This window comes from Columba livia, chromosome 6 (assembly GCF_036013475.1).
Source record: "Columba livia isolate bColLiv1 breed racing homer chromosome 6, bColLiv1.pat.W.v2, whole genome shotgun sequence".
Lineage (NCBI taxonomy): Eukaryota > Metazoa > Chordata > Aves > Columbiformes > Columbidae > Columba > Columba livia.
Genome location: NC_088607.1, coordinates 21,613,180 through 21,628,680, shown reverse-complemented (window position 1 = coordinate 21,628,680; position 15,501 = coordinate 21,613,180). Strand labels below are relative to the sequence as shown.

Sequence of the window (15,501 nt, the reverse complement as noted above, 5' to 3'; positions counted from 1 at the left end):
AACGCACAGTTCTGCTCTCTGCTACTGTCCTGGCGTAAAGGAAACACCCCATGGAACACTTAGGCCTAGTTTCCCCATGCCTCACTGCTGCACTTTCAGCTGTGGTTAATGCTGGAACTGGACTAACAGGATCTCCCCCTCTGGTGTGTGCTGTACCTGTATGGGTGCCCCAGCACACCATCCTTAGCCTCCTGATTCCTCTGTTTGCCATCCTTTCCATTTTGCTGTCCTGACTAATACGTGTGCAGTCCCCTGTTCCCCTCCTTTCCCTGAGCCCGCAGAGGGGGTCCTGGCCCTGCGAGTGTCTGAGTAGGGTCCAGCCCCGGTTACTGGAGAGACGCTTTGATACGCTGGCCTGGCAAGGGACGCAAGCGGGAGCTGCCAGGCGCTGCCTGCCTGCCTGCCTGCTCGGGCTGCCGGAGCGGTGGGGGCGGCTCTCCCTTCCGACCCTCTCGATCTGCCCCACTGCGGGCGAGCGCCTGGCTCGGGCGGGCGGGCGGGGCGGCCCGTGGGTGCGACCCGTGGGCTGGGGCTGCCCCGCCCGTGCTCGCCGCCGCCTGGCCTGAAGGGGAAGGCGGGCGGGCGGCGGCTGCTTCCCTCCCCTCCCACTGCCGTGCCTCGTTTTGTTTCTGCGCCGCGACTTGGGCCGCGCTCCCAGTGAGACTCGCTGCAGGTGGGTGTCCGCTCCGCTGCCGGTGGAGCGGGAGTGGCGGAGCGGGCCGGGGCGGGCGGTCCGTCCGAGGGGAGCCGGCATGGGGGCAGCTGCAGCCGGTGCCTCTCATCCCCCGTCCCGCTGGGGCGGCTCTCGGCTCCGTAGGTGCGGCGCTGCCTCCCTGTCCGGACGCCCGCGGTCAGCCCCGGGGAGAGCCCCGCCGCCGGTGCGAGCGCGGCCAAGGGCTGGGGCGTCTGCCCCGCCGCTGGCCGTCCTGCCGGGCGAGGGGCTCCGCCTGCCCCTGGGCGGTCGCGGCAGCGGCGGGGCCGGTGGGCTGCACGGACGGGCTAGTTCGGTGTGAACCGCGGGTCCGTGCGGTGGCCGCAGCCCCGGGTGCTGCACGGCTGCCAGTCGCGCTCCGGGTGACCACTGAAGGGCTGGACCGAACTTTTTGTGCTAATGGCAGAGGCACCCGACTGCTCCTCCGCTGCCGGAGAGAGGGAAGTGGTTTGCGCTCCCAGCTGTCAGCCTGGCCCTGGTTCTGCCTGGATGTGTGTGTGAACAGCCTGGGTAACTTCAGCAGGGCTACTGAAGGGCACGAGTTAAGCATCTGCTTAACTGTGCAAGATCAGAGCCTTGGCACCTGAACAAATGCTCAAAGTGCTTTTGTGTAACTGGCTTCATCTTCCTCTAGATTAGATCTAAGGAGTGTCTTCCCTCTGCTGTTCTGCCTCCTCTTCCTATGCATCCCTCCTCAACCCTTGTTTATGGCAGCTCTGCCAGGTCTGACTCCTCCAGTGCACTTAGAGCCAAAGAGCTCTTTGGGGTTTTGTTTTGTTTGCTGGTTTGCTTTTTTGTTTTTGTTTGGTGGTGTTTTTTGTTTTGTTTTGTTTTTGTAGTGTGAGGGCATCAATGGTTTTATTGAGGATAAGGCTCATCTCTAGCTTCTCCACTGCTGTAATTCTGTCAAATATGATCAGACTTGCCTGTCAGGACTTTATCAATCCCCAGTGCTTCCTACACAAGATTTCACAACCTTCTGGGATGTTTAATGGCTTCTTTTTTTTCAATGTGGTGCTTCTCTGCAGAAAGAAGCTGAAATGACAGGCAGTAAATGGAAGACTTTTCTTCCCCAGCCATCTTAGCCACTTATTTAAAGTTTGGTACACTTGTAGCTCTTCAGTATTCTCTGTAGTCCCGATAACTTGTTCAACTTGACTGTCACACAGACACAACTCCTTCTTAAGAACAAAGAATGCACTGAACTGTCGTGTGCTCTCACCTGAAGGTCTACAGCTCATGTGAGTATTTGGAAATGGCCCCAAGCCTTTCTGTCTCCTGCATCCAGGAATTATAAATAATGTTCTTGTGTGCTTCCATGCTGCAGACCTGAGACCGCTCCCAAGGAGCACAGTCTCACATCAGCTGCTTCTCTGTCTTGCAACCGTGTTGCAAGTGAGGGGAAAAGGCCACACGGAGGAACTTGCTGTTGCAGAGCTCCTAGTGCACAAGCCATCTTTGTCCCTTCTAGAAGACAACCAGGAAGACTGTGGATATGGAGTGAGGGGAAATCTTACCACCTAGACAAATTTAATATATGGTGAGAGGCAAGGTGGGGAAGCAGTTGTGTTGTATTTGGCCCCATCCGCCAGCTCAAGTTCTTGAATGTGTGTGTAGTGTCAAATGCCTTGACAACCTGAGATACAGATCTTATTTCTTTTTCCCAGTTGTTGTGGACCAGTATTTTTTTTAGTACCATGGTTCCTGGTTGTGACCTATGGACTGCCAACCTGTTGCTGGCCCACAGATTTCCCACCTTGCCAGTAGAGGTTCCTTCGTACAACTCTGATGGTCCAGGAAGGATGTTGAAGATGGCTCAAGGTCCCAGAAGTTTGGAACTGATTGGGGACTGTATCCATCTTTGTCCAAAATGGATGAGGATGAGCAGAGCACTTCTGAGGCTGTTGTATGGGAAGCAATAGCACCATGTGTGGTAGAAAATATGAGTTATTCTAATGCTGACCTGATCACTGCTTTGGTTGTTCCCTTTAGTCTTTTGGAGATCTGGCTTTGTTCGTTCTCTGTTTCTGGTGGGCCTCCATGAAGATGTTGAATGAAAAATGCTAGAAAGGTACACTGTTCTGAGCAGACCACATGTGCGCTATTCGCTCTGTGCACAATCAATGTTTAAAAAAACTCAGAGCTGTAGGCTGCCTGGGAAGGCTTATATTTGGAGGGGAGTTTCGTGTTGTTTTTTGTTTGTGGGGTTTTTTCTCACTCATTGTTTTCTATACTAAAATACCAGTATTAGTATACCATAATACCAATATTAGTGTTTTAGTATTAGTGTTGTTTACCCAGATGGCTGCGGTGGAGCGGGAGTCTGTGATAATCCAAAACCAGAACACTGAACCCCACTAAGCAATAGGTTGGATGTGATTGATGGTTAGACTTCCCTGTTTCAACATATCCTTTATTAAGTTTATACAGCATTGTATCTTCTAGGTTTTTACTAGAGATTCCCCTGGGCAGCTCCTTCTTGTAGTGCAACATCTTCCTCCAGTGGCAGAATTGCTCCCAGAGCTGCATACCTTCCTGGTTGCATGAAGTTTTGCCTTCCCTAAATTAGCCACAATTGGGTTGGCTGTCATCGGCTTGATGGTAGCAGGTCATCCTACTTTTTCTGGATTATACCCAATAGATGAGACAAACTTTGGTTTCTTAATCCAGGAAGAGTTTTGAGCATCCAAGTGAAGACACCTTTTCCTTTTGGTTTCAAATGAATTGTGCTGCTTTGTTAACTCTTGAGAAGTTTACAACAAAGCCACTTCTTACTGTGGGCAAGAGCTGGATAGAGACCAGGGTGCAGAATGGGAAATAATTCATCCCCATGGATGTGCGTTTCCTTGTCCTTGACAGGAACTAGGCAGTACAGAGCACTGGAGTAGATGGAGAGTTGGAAAGGGGCAGGGTCCTTGCAATGGGGTCTGATTGCTGCCCTTTCTTTGTGTGCTACTCTGCTTAGACTGCTGGCTGACAGATGTTTTAGTACTTCAATGTAATAAAAGACACCTGAATTAAAGAAACATCTTTAGAAATGTAGCTATTCAGTTACTCCACTTAAGTTAAATTGATGTAATCTTCCATTGGTATCAAAATCATACCCTGTCAAGCATGTTAAATATAGGAAAATCAAGGGGCAAATTTCAGCCCAGTAAGAGGTTTCCCAGGGCAGTTTGAGGGATGCTTTCTCTCTGCTCCCAGTCTGCTGCCTTCCATTTTAATTTCAATGCTTTGCTGTGGCTCTGAAAGCAAACTCCCAGCAGCTGATGGTGTCCAGGTGTGCAGGGCAGGCAGGGATGCTGCTGCCTGCAGCGGCAGTTGTGCAAGAGCTTGTCCCTGCCCTCCTGTCCTGCAGCAGGCTCTGGGCCTGGCTCTTACCAACATGCCTGCTTTGCCCTGCATGCTGCAGCACTGAAAATGAGTTTCCTTGAACCCTCACTTCTGACTGTTAGGGTTAATTGTGGTGTTAGGGGGATTGCTCTGTGTAAATCAGCCAGTTTCAATGGCTTTGCTGAGTGCTTGTCATGACAAAAGGGAAGGCTATGTTCTTCCTCTACAAGCTTTCTCCTTTCAGTGGTAGTGCTATTTCTTGCAATATTTATCTGATTTAGCCCCTAGCCCAGGACTTCAGACCACAAATGAGAAGGTGGTTCTGTCTGCTCTGCTCTTGGATCTGCTGTGGGATCTGCAGTTTACTTAGATTTCGTATCTCTGCCATGGTGCAGGCTGTGAATTCACCTCCCAGCAGAATTCTGTTTCTGTGGCCAGCAGTTTGAAAGTTTCTGTTGAAGACCAGCCTTCTGCAGCCCAATAGTGGGTGCAGGCAGCTGAGCTTCCATAGCCAGGAGGCTGGGGGGCAGTGAGTGCCCCACGTAGACCGAGCTGCACTGGCTACAGCACCTGCCCTTGCTGGAAGATCCTGCTGCAAAGCTCATGGAGTGGCTGTAGCTATGTGTTTGGTGTTGGCAAGAGGTTAAGCAGGGAGGTGGGTGGATGGATTTTGAGCCTTTCCTCATCTAGCCCTTGTGTGTTTAAGATTTAGGTCTTCTCTCCTTTCCCCTTTGCAGTCAACCTGAGATCCTAACCAGTGACTAATTGCTGAACAGGGGATGGAGCCAGTAGAGTGCTGCCCTTTGACCTGTTAGTTATGCCTTCATTATATCCCAGGAGCACTAAAAAGCAGGGGTGTGCCTGGTTGAAAATCTGCCTGATGCATCCAGCACTTATCAGGGGCTCTACTGGCATGGACAGAGCAGAGATTTGCTCTGGTGGTACTGAGCTAGGGCAGGACAAAAAGTCCCTTCCTTCAGCCTGGCATCCTCCCACCATTTAGGAAGATGTACAGCCTCCCTTGTTGCCTGGGCTGGGAGAAGGGGGTCCTGAGCCAGCACCTTTAGGAATTGCTCCTGATGTTGGAAGGGATGAAGCAGCTGAGAGCAATCTGCAAGTCTCCTGTGTCAGCATCTGTCTCTGACCTGAGGCCTGAAATTGACACCTTTCTTGCAGTTGAATTTTGGTAGCTCCCAGAGAGTCCTGGCAGAGCTGAGGGTCTCAGCAATGTCTGGCACATAGGTCCATGACAGCAGATGGTCCTTGCTGAAGATGAGCAACGTTGTTTTTTTTTCTTTAAATAACGATTGCTTTCACCTGCACTGTTTCTTCACTTTTTACTTGTTGCCCAATGAGAAAACACCCCACTCCATGTATAAAACCATTTTTTCTACTCTTAACACACCTACATGTGTGTATGACCCACTGGATGTCCCAGGACAAGCCTATACCTGACCTTGTAATGGAGCCTGTCCCGAGCTCCCTGCTGTCCTGGAGAAGGGCAGCAGCAAGGGGCTGCTATCCCTCCCTCTTTCCCTGGAAGCTGTATGCATAATATCACAGCCAAATACTTTGTCTTCTCTGGTGTTGAGCAGGACAGATCTCCTTTGGGTCTGTCAAGTAAGCTGAGAACTGGACCAGCTTCATGGGCTGTAGCTCCTGGTGGCCAGTGCTGCCGGCACAAGCCAGCCTGTTCCTGCTGGCAGGGGGGTGGGATGTTGGGCAGATCCTTACTCTCTCTGCTCTCAGATCCTTACTTCTGCTCTCCAGCCCATCACCTTTGTCTCCATCTTCCTGGAGTTCTTCCTCTGTGGGTCCAACCACCCCTTTGATATCTGCTAGCATTTCTTGTGTCTCTCCTCACTCCTGCAGGCACAGCCACCCAGTTGGCCCTGGGTGGGAGTACAAGCACTAGTAGTAGTTGTCTTTGAAACAGGCAGGTGTCTTGGCCAGTGGCTGCTCTTTCCCATGTCCCTGCCCACATGTGCAGGACAGGAAAGCAATCGGGGGAGCATGGCACTTTGTTTTCCCCTTTCTGCATCCCCACTCGCTCTCTGGCCAGAGATGTCCAGCTCCTGAGGGGAGTCTGAAGACTGTATTTAGCAGGATCTTACCCAGGTGTGCTGGTTTGACTGAAATTGAGTAAATTTTTCCATGCAGTTAAAAACTTTTCTTCTTCTTAGCTAGTATGGTCTTTGTATTTGGTATAAGAATAATGAGACAACATTGCTTTTCTCTGGGATAGAGTTGATGGTTTTCTTCTAATAGTTCTCTGTTGTGTGGGATTTGGTATGAAGAGAATGTAAGAACTTACTGTTATTTCAACCGTTGTCAGGGAGACCAAGGTCTTTCTGGGCTTTCTGTCTGCAGGTGCAAGGCAAATATGAAAGGGGCATGGATAGGACAGACCTTGACTGACATCCAGGCTAATCAATGAACGTATTCCATGCCACTATTGTCATGCTTTATATATAGTGGGAGTGGTTTTTCTGACTCATTATATCTGTTTTAGTTCAGTTTCAGTTTGGTTCTGTTTGGAAGTTTGCTTAGTTTGGTCTTTTGCTGTTTTGCCATTTTGCAGTGGCCTTTGGGCCTTTTTGCCTTTCTGTTCTTGCACTGGGATCGGCTCTTTGGGATCAGGGTGCTCTCCTCTCTGGGGCTGGCACTTCAGCGCGGCTGGGGTTTCATGAGAAAACGCACCAAATTTATTTTATTTTATTTATATTAGTAGTAGTAGTATATTAATATTATTTTGTGTTATTACACTGCTTTTATCTCTCCCACAAGTTTCTCCTTTACCTTTCAGTTCTCTCCCTACTTGGGGGGAGGATGAGAAGAGAATGAGCAAGCAGCTATCATGGTTCTAAGTTGCTAGCTGAGGTTAAACCACCAACACAGGACTTCCTTTCCTGCATCTTAATTGATCAAGCAATAGTGGAGAGGCTGGCAGAAAATCTTGGATCAAATTCTGCTCTACCACATCCCTACAGCTCTCCTGGGGCTTAGCATGTGAGGCCATCCAAAATCCACTTATAATTGTTCCCTTTGTAACTTTTGCCACCACATCCTTCCTAGCATGTCTGAACTGGGTCCTCAGGACACAGCTCTGCTTCTGACTGTTTCCAAATAATTATCACATAATTCTTCTCCCAAAATAATGTAAGGTGTGGGTGAGACGCGTTCGCTTCCAGTGATGTAGCAACACCCCTTACACAACAGAAATGCAGGGTGTTTCACCAAACTGGGAATGGAACAAGGGCCGTAGGAGTGTGACTAAGGGGCGTCACTGTACCATGGGTATTGCACATTATCTCTGGGGTTGCTTTCTGGGTTTGCCTTCTTCCAGTGCATCAGTATCCTGGTGCCTGCTTTCCCCTCCCAGCCCTTTCCCTGGAGCCTCCCCATCCTCCCACGGCTGACCTGCAGCAGAGCAACTCTCCTTTCAGACTCTTGCTGGGCTCTCTGTGATCGTGGTCCCTCCTGGAGGGTCCTGCTGTGATCTGGGCTCGCTCCTGCCCCATCGGCACTGAGCAAGGTGACCTGCCAGCCGTGTGAGGGCTGAAGCCAGGCTATGCCTCTTGGCATTCCCACCGGGCTCTGCAGCCTCCCTGTGAGTTTGCGCAGACATCAAGGGCTCAGAGGGAACCAGCCATTCTGGCTGAGCAGAAATAGAAAATCCAGCTGTGCTGGTTCTGTAGTGGTAACTGGGGATTGAGCAGTGAGTGTCTCTGCTTGGTGCTGTGATCCAGCACAGCTCCTCCAGCTGCTCTCCCCTCTAACTCTCTGCAAGTTAGTCTGTTAATTTTTGACCCTTGGGAGCAGATCAGCACAGAGAAGAGGTTCTGAATTTCTGGAAAACTCTCCTGATAAATCCTGGTATCTGACTTTGTGTGGCATTTTTGGCAGGTGTTGTGTGTGGTTTTTTGCCTTTTTTTATGGGGTTATGAGGGGGGGTTGTTTTTGTGTTCGTGCCCATTTTGTTTTTATGTTTGTTTTTTTTTTTCTTCCCAGTGGTGGACTCCAGACTGCTCTTCTCTCCCTGGTCATGAGCTTCTGGCTTGCAGCTACAATCCCAGTTGTTAGTTGCCCAAGTACATGACCAAGCATTTCATAATATATTAACATGTTTCTCTCCTTGCAGCGATGAAGATGATGAAGGTGCTACCATGTCCCACTGCTCTTCTCTTCCTAGTGGCTGCTTTCAGTCTGGAGCCATCTCACTGTGCCAAGGTGCTAGTCGTGCCCACCATAGTCTTTGACAGCCACTTGCGAGTCTTCATGCGAGTGGCAGAGGCACTGACTGACCGGGGACATGACCCTGTGTTACTTCTTCATGAAGGTCGGGATGTGGAAACCTACCTGCCCAGCTTCCGTGTGCAGAGGTACTGGGGTATCTTTAGCACAGAGAGCGCAGATGCCTGGGTGCAGGAGAAGATAAAGCGTGTCTTCCAAGGGAAGATGACCTCTCTGGAGATGTTTTCCTTTTTGGAGAAGTACCTGGAAAACTGCGACCTAGTGCTGGGAAACTCTACCCTTCTGCAGGAACTCCAGCGTGAGCACTTTGACCTGCTGTTGGTGGACCCCAATGAGATGTGCGGTTTTATCCTGGCCCACATTCTCCATGTCAAATATGCTGTGATCTCTACTGGGTTCTGGTTCCCAGCAGAGATTGGTGCAACTTCCCCTATTGCTTATGTCCCCGAGTTCAACTCCCTGATGACAGACAGGATGGGCTTCTTTGGTAGGACTTGGAATCTCATAGTCTACATGATCACTCGTGTGGCCACAAAGCTGTTCATCTTGCCCAAGTTTGAACGTCTCATGGAGAAGCACAGGGTAGAGCCAAAGATATCCATGCTGGACCTTGTCCATGGAACTAGCCTCTTCTTCCTCTGTAATGATGTGGTGCTGGACTTTCCCCGGCCAACGCTCCCCCATGTCATTTTCACAGGGGGGATCCTCGCTGAGCCTGCAAAGCCCCTCCCAGTGGTAAGTGCAGTGAAGCTTTGAGCTGTGATTGCACATTTACCTGGGGAATTATTCAGTGTGGAACTGCTTCTGAAGAGCCTTGTAAATGCTCTGACATTCCAGGAGTCTGGACAGCTGCTATGTTTTGGTGCCTGGGTGCAGTATGGAGCACTGAGGACTGTAAGGTTGCAGGGAGGATATAGAATTAAGTTGTCCACCCTGAAGCAGGATTTGACTTCACCATCTGTGTAAAATGGTGTGTGTAAGTCCTAAATTATCAGTATTGTCACTGGGACTTATCATGAATATTTTGTTTGTTCCTATACTTGAAACGGAAATGGGAAGAAAAATTAATCTTTGCTTCATCAGTGATTTATGTCAATTCAGAATTTCCTTCTCAATCCTGTTTCTTGTAGGGTGTTTCTGGCCTTGAGCTTGTAGTCTTAAGAACTCACAGAGAACAGTCGTGCTTGTTCCCTCATCAAATGTGGAATCCCAAAGTGTACAAAACCGAAGTGTATCATCATCTTTTTCTCAAGGTCCAGCTCAGAGAGAAAACTCCCCCATCATCCCAGAGGCTTTCTTTGGCCTGTACCTCACTATCCCCACTAGTAAATTCAGAGGAACAAGCTCTTAAAGCCTCCAACTGAAGACAATACTGGAACAGAGCAGGATCTGTCTGTCATTCCTCCCATTGCCTTATTGTTTTTACAAACACTGAAGGGAAATAGACCTGGATAATGATACTCAGGCAGTCAGGTTGTCCTGGTGTCTCAACTATGGGATTGAAATGGAGAGAAGATTCAAGTTTCAAATTATTAGAGGCCTGTCAAGATCTCTGATGGCAGCTTTAATAAAGACAAATTTCGGGGTGCCAATTTTTTCCAGGTAAAAAGAAAAAGAGAGGTGAGGTGCTTTAGAAAATAAGTTCTCCAGATGTCTGTGGCTGCACATCACCCCTTCCCATGTGGCGTGGCATGCAGGTAATGCAACGCACGTAGGTGCTCCGAAAGCTGTGTCAGAGAGTCGCTGCCTCACAGGTCTTGCAAAACACTGGCTTGGTCCAATCTGGCCACGTACACACCTGCCTTATAAAGAAGGGAGTTGTTTTCTGCGGCATTATTCATGTGCTTCACGGCTTCCAGAACTGATCCCAGGGCGCCTGAGGGAAGAGTGATGGAGATAAGTGCGGAGCCCTGCAGTAGGCGGTGACCATCATGCTTGCAGGTGTGTGTGCCCAGCTTATGTGATGCCAGCAGAAGAGGGGGCCTCTGTAGGTTTACGTGTAGCTTAAGGAATCTCCCATCTGAACTGGAGCAGAGTTACGTAATTAAGGTGTTTTATTTCCTCATGTTTGAAACACTATGATTGTGAGTTCCTCTAATTAGGACTCAGTGAAATATAGATACATATTTGAGAGATGGTGAGAACTTTCAGTGGTCAACCATGCTTCCCTAGCAACTTTAATGCTGTTTCTTAAAGTCAGGTGTCAAGGCATTATTATAATGGAAGATAATAATCTGTTTTATGAATCGTACTTTTATTTAGAAAAGTAAAACTAACACTTTCTCTTCATCAGTTCTAGTGGTTGTATTTCTCAAAGGATGTGAAACTCGAAAGAATGGCAAAATCAAAATCCCATAGTTAAAAACTGCATTTTTTTGTTGTTGGGTTGTTTTAGAGCTTTTTAAGCATTTCTGCTTTAAAAGTTTGAGTCTCCAAAGCGTACAGCGAAGGACATATGTCCCCTGAGAGTAACACCAAAATGTACTTTGTAACTCTTCTGTACTATGGTCCCCCAACTTGTAGACTACTATTAATAAGATATTCTGAATTAATCATCCTATTTTTCTCCTTTAATAATAGGAAGAACAATTTTTTCCCTTCATATTCCTCTACAGTGTTTATTTCAATTAAGTATTCATATTCAAAGACAGATTTTATGAAACTTCCCTAAAATGCTCCTAACTGGAGCAGGACAGAATCCATAATGAGAAATAGGATCAACCTAGCCTGGCATAAAAGGAAATAGTCTGTGTTTGCTCCACAGCACATGTGGTGGCTGATTTCTTCTCCCAGCAGCCTTCTGGCCCCGGTTGAAAAAAGCACTGAATCTATTCTAGATACACACCTGTTTATGCAGCATTACAGGTAGCCTCTAACCGGAGGACAAACATCTGTGTTTTTTGCTGGAACTGTAGCTACCTCTCTGCCTGGTGACCAAATCCTAAATCAGCTGCCTGCAAGTAGCTATCACAGATGGGTAGAAATCTCCTGTCAAGATGGCAAAACCTTCTGCAACTTCCAGGAGCCTTTGACATTGGAGAGTTTTTGGGGAAACTCCAGAAAGATGTTGTTCCCAGCTCTGCACAATATTTTGTCTGTTGTATCAGTCTGTTGTATCAGGTGGAGACCCTGGCAGGCCTCCTGCCTCAGTAATACTGGAAAACAACCTTTCTCTTTTTACTCCAATTTCCTTCTCCGCTCTGGCTGCTCCTGTGTGGCCCCTGTCTATGTTTTCAGAGCCCTCCTTGCCGAAGAGTAATCTTACCTCCAAAGCAGGAGGTGATGCTATGAAACGCAAGTTTTGATCACCTCCCTGAAACCTCTCAAGCCCAGCAGGTGCTCAAGTAATTTCTGCCTGACTGGGTGCAGGAATCACAGTGGTGTTGGAGTTTGTCCCCTGTGTGTTGGAGATAGATTTGGATTCATCCTCTCTGTAGACAACCTTTTACTGGCAGAGGTAAGAGTGGGAAGGGCCTTTCTCCAACAAGAATTCAAGGCAGCTGTGTGTGTTTTGCCCACAGGGTCTGCGTCTCTGGGTCGAAGCAGCAGATGCGGGTGTTGTTGTTGTCTCCTTTGGCATCGGGATCCGAGCTCTTCCCAGTGACTTGGTGGAGAAGATGGCTGGTGCATTCGCTCGCCTCCCACAGAGGGTGGTGTGGAGGTGAGAAGGGAATGGGGTTCCTTTTGACTCGAATCAGATGAAAATTAATGTTGAGGGGTGATTAATCTCAAAACATAGAATCTGTTTTCCATCTCTTGATCTGATCAAATTTATAATTGTTTTCTGTGTGTTTCTTTTCCCTTTTTCCTCCCTCCTTTATCTCCTCCCACAGATACTTTGGACAGAAGCCAAAAAACCTGGGTGAGAATACGCTGATGATGGGGTGGCTGCCCCAGAACGACCTGCTAGGTAAGGCTGGGCTCTGCGTGTGTGTTTGTGCCGCTAACAACATCCCTGGAGTTCGGCCCAAACCACAGCAAAGGCATTCAAGGACAACAGCACCTGTGTGGTCTAAGTCTGTTGCTTGTTAAGAGTTTGATCTGTACAAAACACGATCCTCACCTAACACCTGCTTGAAGCTGCATCTTTGCCCCCATCTCCCTCCTCTTCCAGGTGCTACTCGACAGGTTTTGGGCTGTCAAAAGCCAGGTGCATTCCCAAAGGGTAACATCCTCTGCTCAGCATGCCTGTTACATCCTCTGCTCAGCATGCCTGTTTTTCCCTAAACATACATTATGCCATCTGTTGAGGAAGCCACCAGTAACCATGTTTCACTGTAGAAGGCACTGACCCACTGCCATTTCTTTGTCTGCAGGCCATCCCAACGTGAAAGCCTTCGTCAGCCACTGTGGGATGAACGGTGTATTTGAGGCAATTTATCATGGTGTGCCAGTGGTGGGATTTCCTTTCTATGGGGACCAGTTTGACATCATGACCAGAGTGCAGGCAAAGGGGATGGGTATCCTCATGGACTGGAGTAGAGTAAAAGAAGAGGATCTTTACCAGGCTGTCGTCACAGTTATTTCTGACCCCAGGTGAGGCACCTGAAAGCATTGAACTCTTCCTTGGTGCAGACTGTATGAAGGGACCAGTGTGTCTTCGTGTTGACCCTACATGGCCTGTGGTGGCTTTTGGACCAAGCAGACTTGCAAGCATTGCTCAGCTGCCCGGATGTGTTAGTGCCTTGAAATCTTGAGGTGCTGTCTGGGAGAAGATACTCTAGCACTTGCTGTTAGGGAGTGTGATCTGTTTGACTGCAGTTTTCTTAGAAAGCTTTCTGAGAACAAACCTCTTTTCCTTGTAATGCCACCCTGTCATTGGGGAAAGTGGAATCACAACCTCACCTTGGGAGCTCCCTGGTCTTGTCCAAACAGTTTTCTTTAGTAATAGCACAGAGAGTGCACTGCAGGTAATGCTCCATCTGTTCCTTTTGACAACCAGATACTCTGCCCTAGATTTGCTGCAGCACAGAGACACAAAGCTCCCACTTTCTACCAGGACATGTGCAACTGCTAGTGTTTGAAATGCTGTCTGAACATTTTTGTTTCCTAGTAGGAGCTCTCAACTACTGACCTTGATGTAAGTTGTTAAGGTGTTGCAACTTAGTACCTTGAAGGAGTTGGCCAGTCATCAAGTGTGCATGTGCTGCTTGATGCTGGGTGAGGTCTTTGGGAGCAACCTCCCCTCAAAAAGCAAAAATCCGCATGAACCCACTGAACAGTCACTCAAGAGCTGAACTGCTAGTCTTGTTAACAAAACACAAAGTAAAATGTGCTCTGCCTTGTGCTGCTGTGACCAAAGATTGCCATCAGAGTGGCTTTCAGAGGCATAGATGAAGGGGAATTAAGGAAGAAATTTGCCACTCTCCCAAGGTATCATTTGGGACTTGAAAGCACTCCTAAACCCCTCAGACCACTTTCCAGCTATGAAGCTCCTGTCCAAAGGGTAACTTCTTGTCTTCTTCCTTTGCAGCTACAGAAAAGCGGCCAAGCTTATCTCAGCTCTGCACCTGGACAGACCAATGCATGCGCTCAACCGGACAGTGTATTGGCTGGAGTACATCCTTCGTCATGATGGGGCACCATATCTTCGCCCTGCTGTCTATGACCTCTCCTTGTATGAGTACTTCTGCCTGGACATCTTGGCTCTTCTCGTGTTGTGCCTGACCGGTATTGGATTTGTCCTTTACAAATCTGTGGTGTGGTGCAGAAGAAAGGGAGCCAGCCCCGTATATCAGAATGGCAATTGCGTGAAAGGCCACTTCACAGAAGAGAAGAAATTGCAGTAGCAGCTCAGCATGTTGCAGGGCACATCCTGTCCATCACTGTGAAATGAACTGCTGCTGTGCCAAGAAATGTACAGCACGCAGGCATGCAGAGAAGTGAAAGATCAGCAGGTCTGGATGAGAAGAGGGGGGAGGGAGGAGTATTGCCAAGTCCTGCGTGCACACCTCTGTGTACAGCACCTGTGGGCGGGGATGCGAATTCAGGCATGGGTGGAATCATTTGGCCAGGATGCTGGGAATGGGGCATGGGTAGGTAGACTTCCAGGGAGGAGTGCAAGTTGTTCCCTTTCTGTTGCACATTGGTTTAGATGCTGATGTTCTTCTGGCTTTTTGGATCTCTGGGAAGGCTCTGGAGGCAGGAATAGCTTTTCATGTGTGGCAGACATGGTTTCTCCTCTGCCTTGTTACCAAGAGCCCTGGGAGTCAGGATTCCTTTATGTGCAGGTGAGGACCTGATATAGAGCTGTGGACAGGGAAAGGCACTGAAACTGTCATCTACAAGAGAATGAAATTGGTCTTTAAATTCCATGGGTAAACATTGTTCTTTGTGCTTCCATCAACCCTCTGCAATCCTGTTTGTGTTTGCGCTAAATTATTTTTTTTTTTTTTAAATAAAGTTATATTCTTTCCCCTGTGTGGCAGTTCTCTCATGATGTTTTTCAAGCAAGATTAAAGGGCTTTTTCTTGTCACTGCTTTTGTGGTTTCCATGTACAGCAACTCATTTTGGTCTTCCCACAGGGTTTCAGCTGTGCCTTCCCTCCTCTGCCAGCATGTGACACACACCCATGCCCATGGAGTGTCCAAACCTCTGATAAAATAAGGATTTGTAACAGGTACAAGTGCCAGGACCACAGGAAGAGCAGCCAGTAGCTTGGAGAGCTGGCTATAGGCAGTGGGCCATACAGCACATTTATATAACCAACAAGCTTGGCTCTTTCTGAAGAAAACAGAAACACCTTCTCATTTCAATGTGAAAAGGCATACTGTTGCCCCCTTTGGGGACATGATGTGGAGTGATGCCCATATGCTTCTACTCACCCTGGGTTCTAAGGCAAATTCATGCTTGGGTGTGATTGCACAACCCACCTGAAGCATTGACTTATGGTCCAACTGGCAATGCCCCACACTGAGGGTCAAGGGCGCTCCACTCTGTCCTTTCAGATGGGGCCATCACAGTGCTGGAACCAGCTGGAGAGTGGCCTCATTGCCACAGCTGCCCTCACTGGTGTTTCCAGGCCCTGCTCTTTCTTGCTGTTGCACGTGGTTGTCTTTCCAGATGAAAGGCATATTGCCATGCGCAGCCTAGTGAACTGCAGTTTGGTTGGGCTCCTGGGATGCTCTGGGTTGGGACAGCATCCAGCTCTGACTCAGTGGCTCTTTTGAGTCCCAGCAGTGCTTCCTTCCCTCACCAACCC

At 48.6% G+C, this 15,501-nt stretch overlaps 1 protein-coding gene across 2 annotated transcripts; it reads left to right on the top strand.

Annotated features, from left to right (window-relative positions):
• The first annotated feature begins 534 nt into the window (after positions 1-534).
• On the top strand, positions 535-14,719 carry LOC102097199 (2-hydroxyacylsphingosine 1-beta-galactosyltransferase). Of its 2 annotated transcripts, none has more exons than XM_065067509.1 (6): positions 535-673; positions 8,187-9,034; positions 11,821-11,960; positions 12,133-12,209; positions 12,616-12,835; positions 13,773-14,719. In XM_065067509.1, the coding sequence occupies exons 2-6, from the start codon at positions 8,189-8,191 to the stop codon at positions 14,086-14,088; spliced, it is 1,599 nt and encodes a 532-aa protein (XP_064923581.1). In that variant the 5' UTR covers positions 535-673; positions 8,187-8,188; the 3' UTR covers positions 14,089-14,719. The 2 variants fall into 2 exon arrangements, with proteins under 2 accessions (XP_064923581.1, XP_064923582.1); XM_065067510.1 differs by lacking the exon at positions 535-673 and adding an exon at positions 7,740-7,921.
• The last annotated feature ends 782 nt before the right edge of the window (positions 14,720-15,501 follow it).

Excerpts from the sequence above, each read along its gene's own strand:
- LOC102097199 (XM_065067509.1), top strand. The coding sequence starts at position 8,189 with ATGAAGATGATGAAGGTGCTACCATGTCCCACTGCTCTTCTCTTCCTA. Across the intron at positions 11,961-12,132 it reads CCACAGAGGGTGGTGTGGAG|ATACTTTGGACAGAAGCCAA; the intron begins GTGAGAAGGGAA and ends CTCCTCCCACAG. Across the intron at positions 12,210-12,615 it reads GCCCCAGAACGACCTGCTAG|GCCATCCCAACGTGAAAGCC; the intron begins GTAAGGCTGGGC and ends CTTTGTCTGCAG.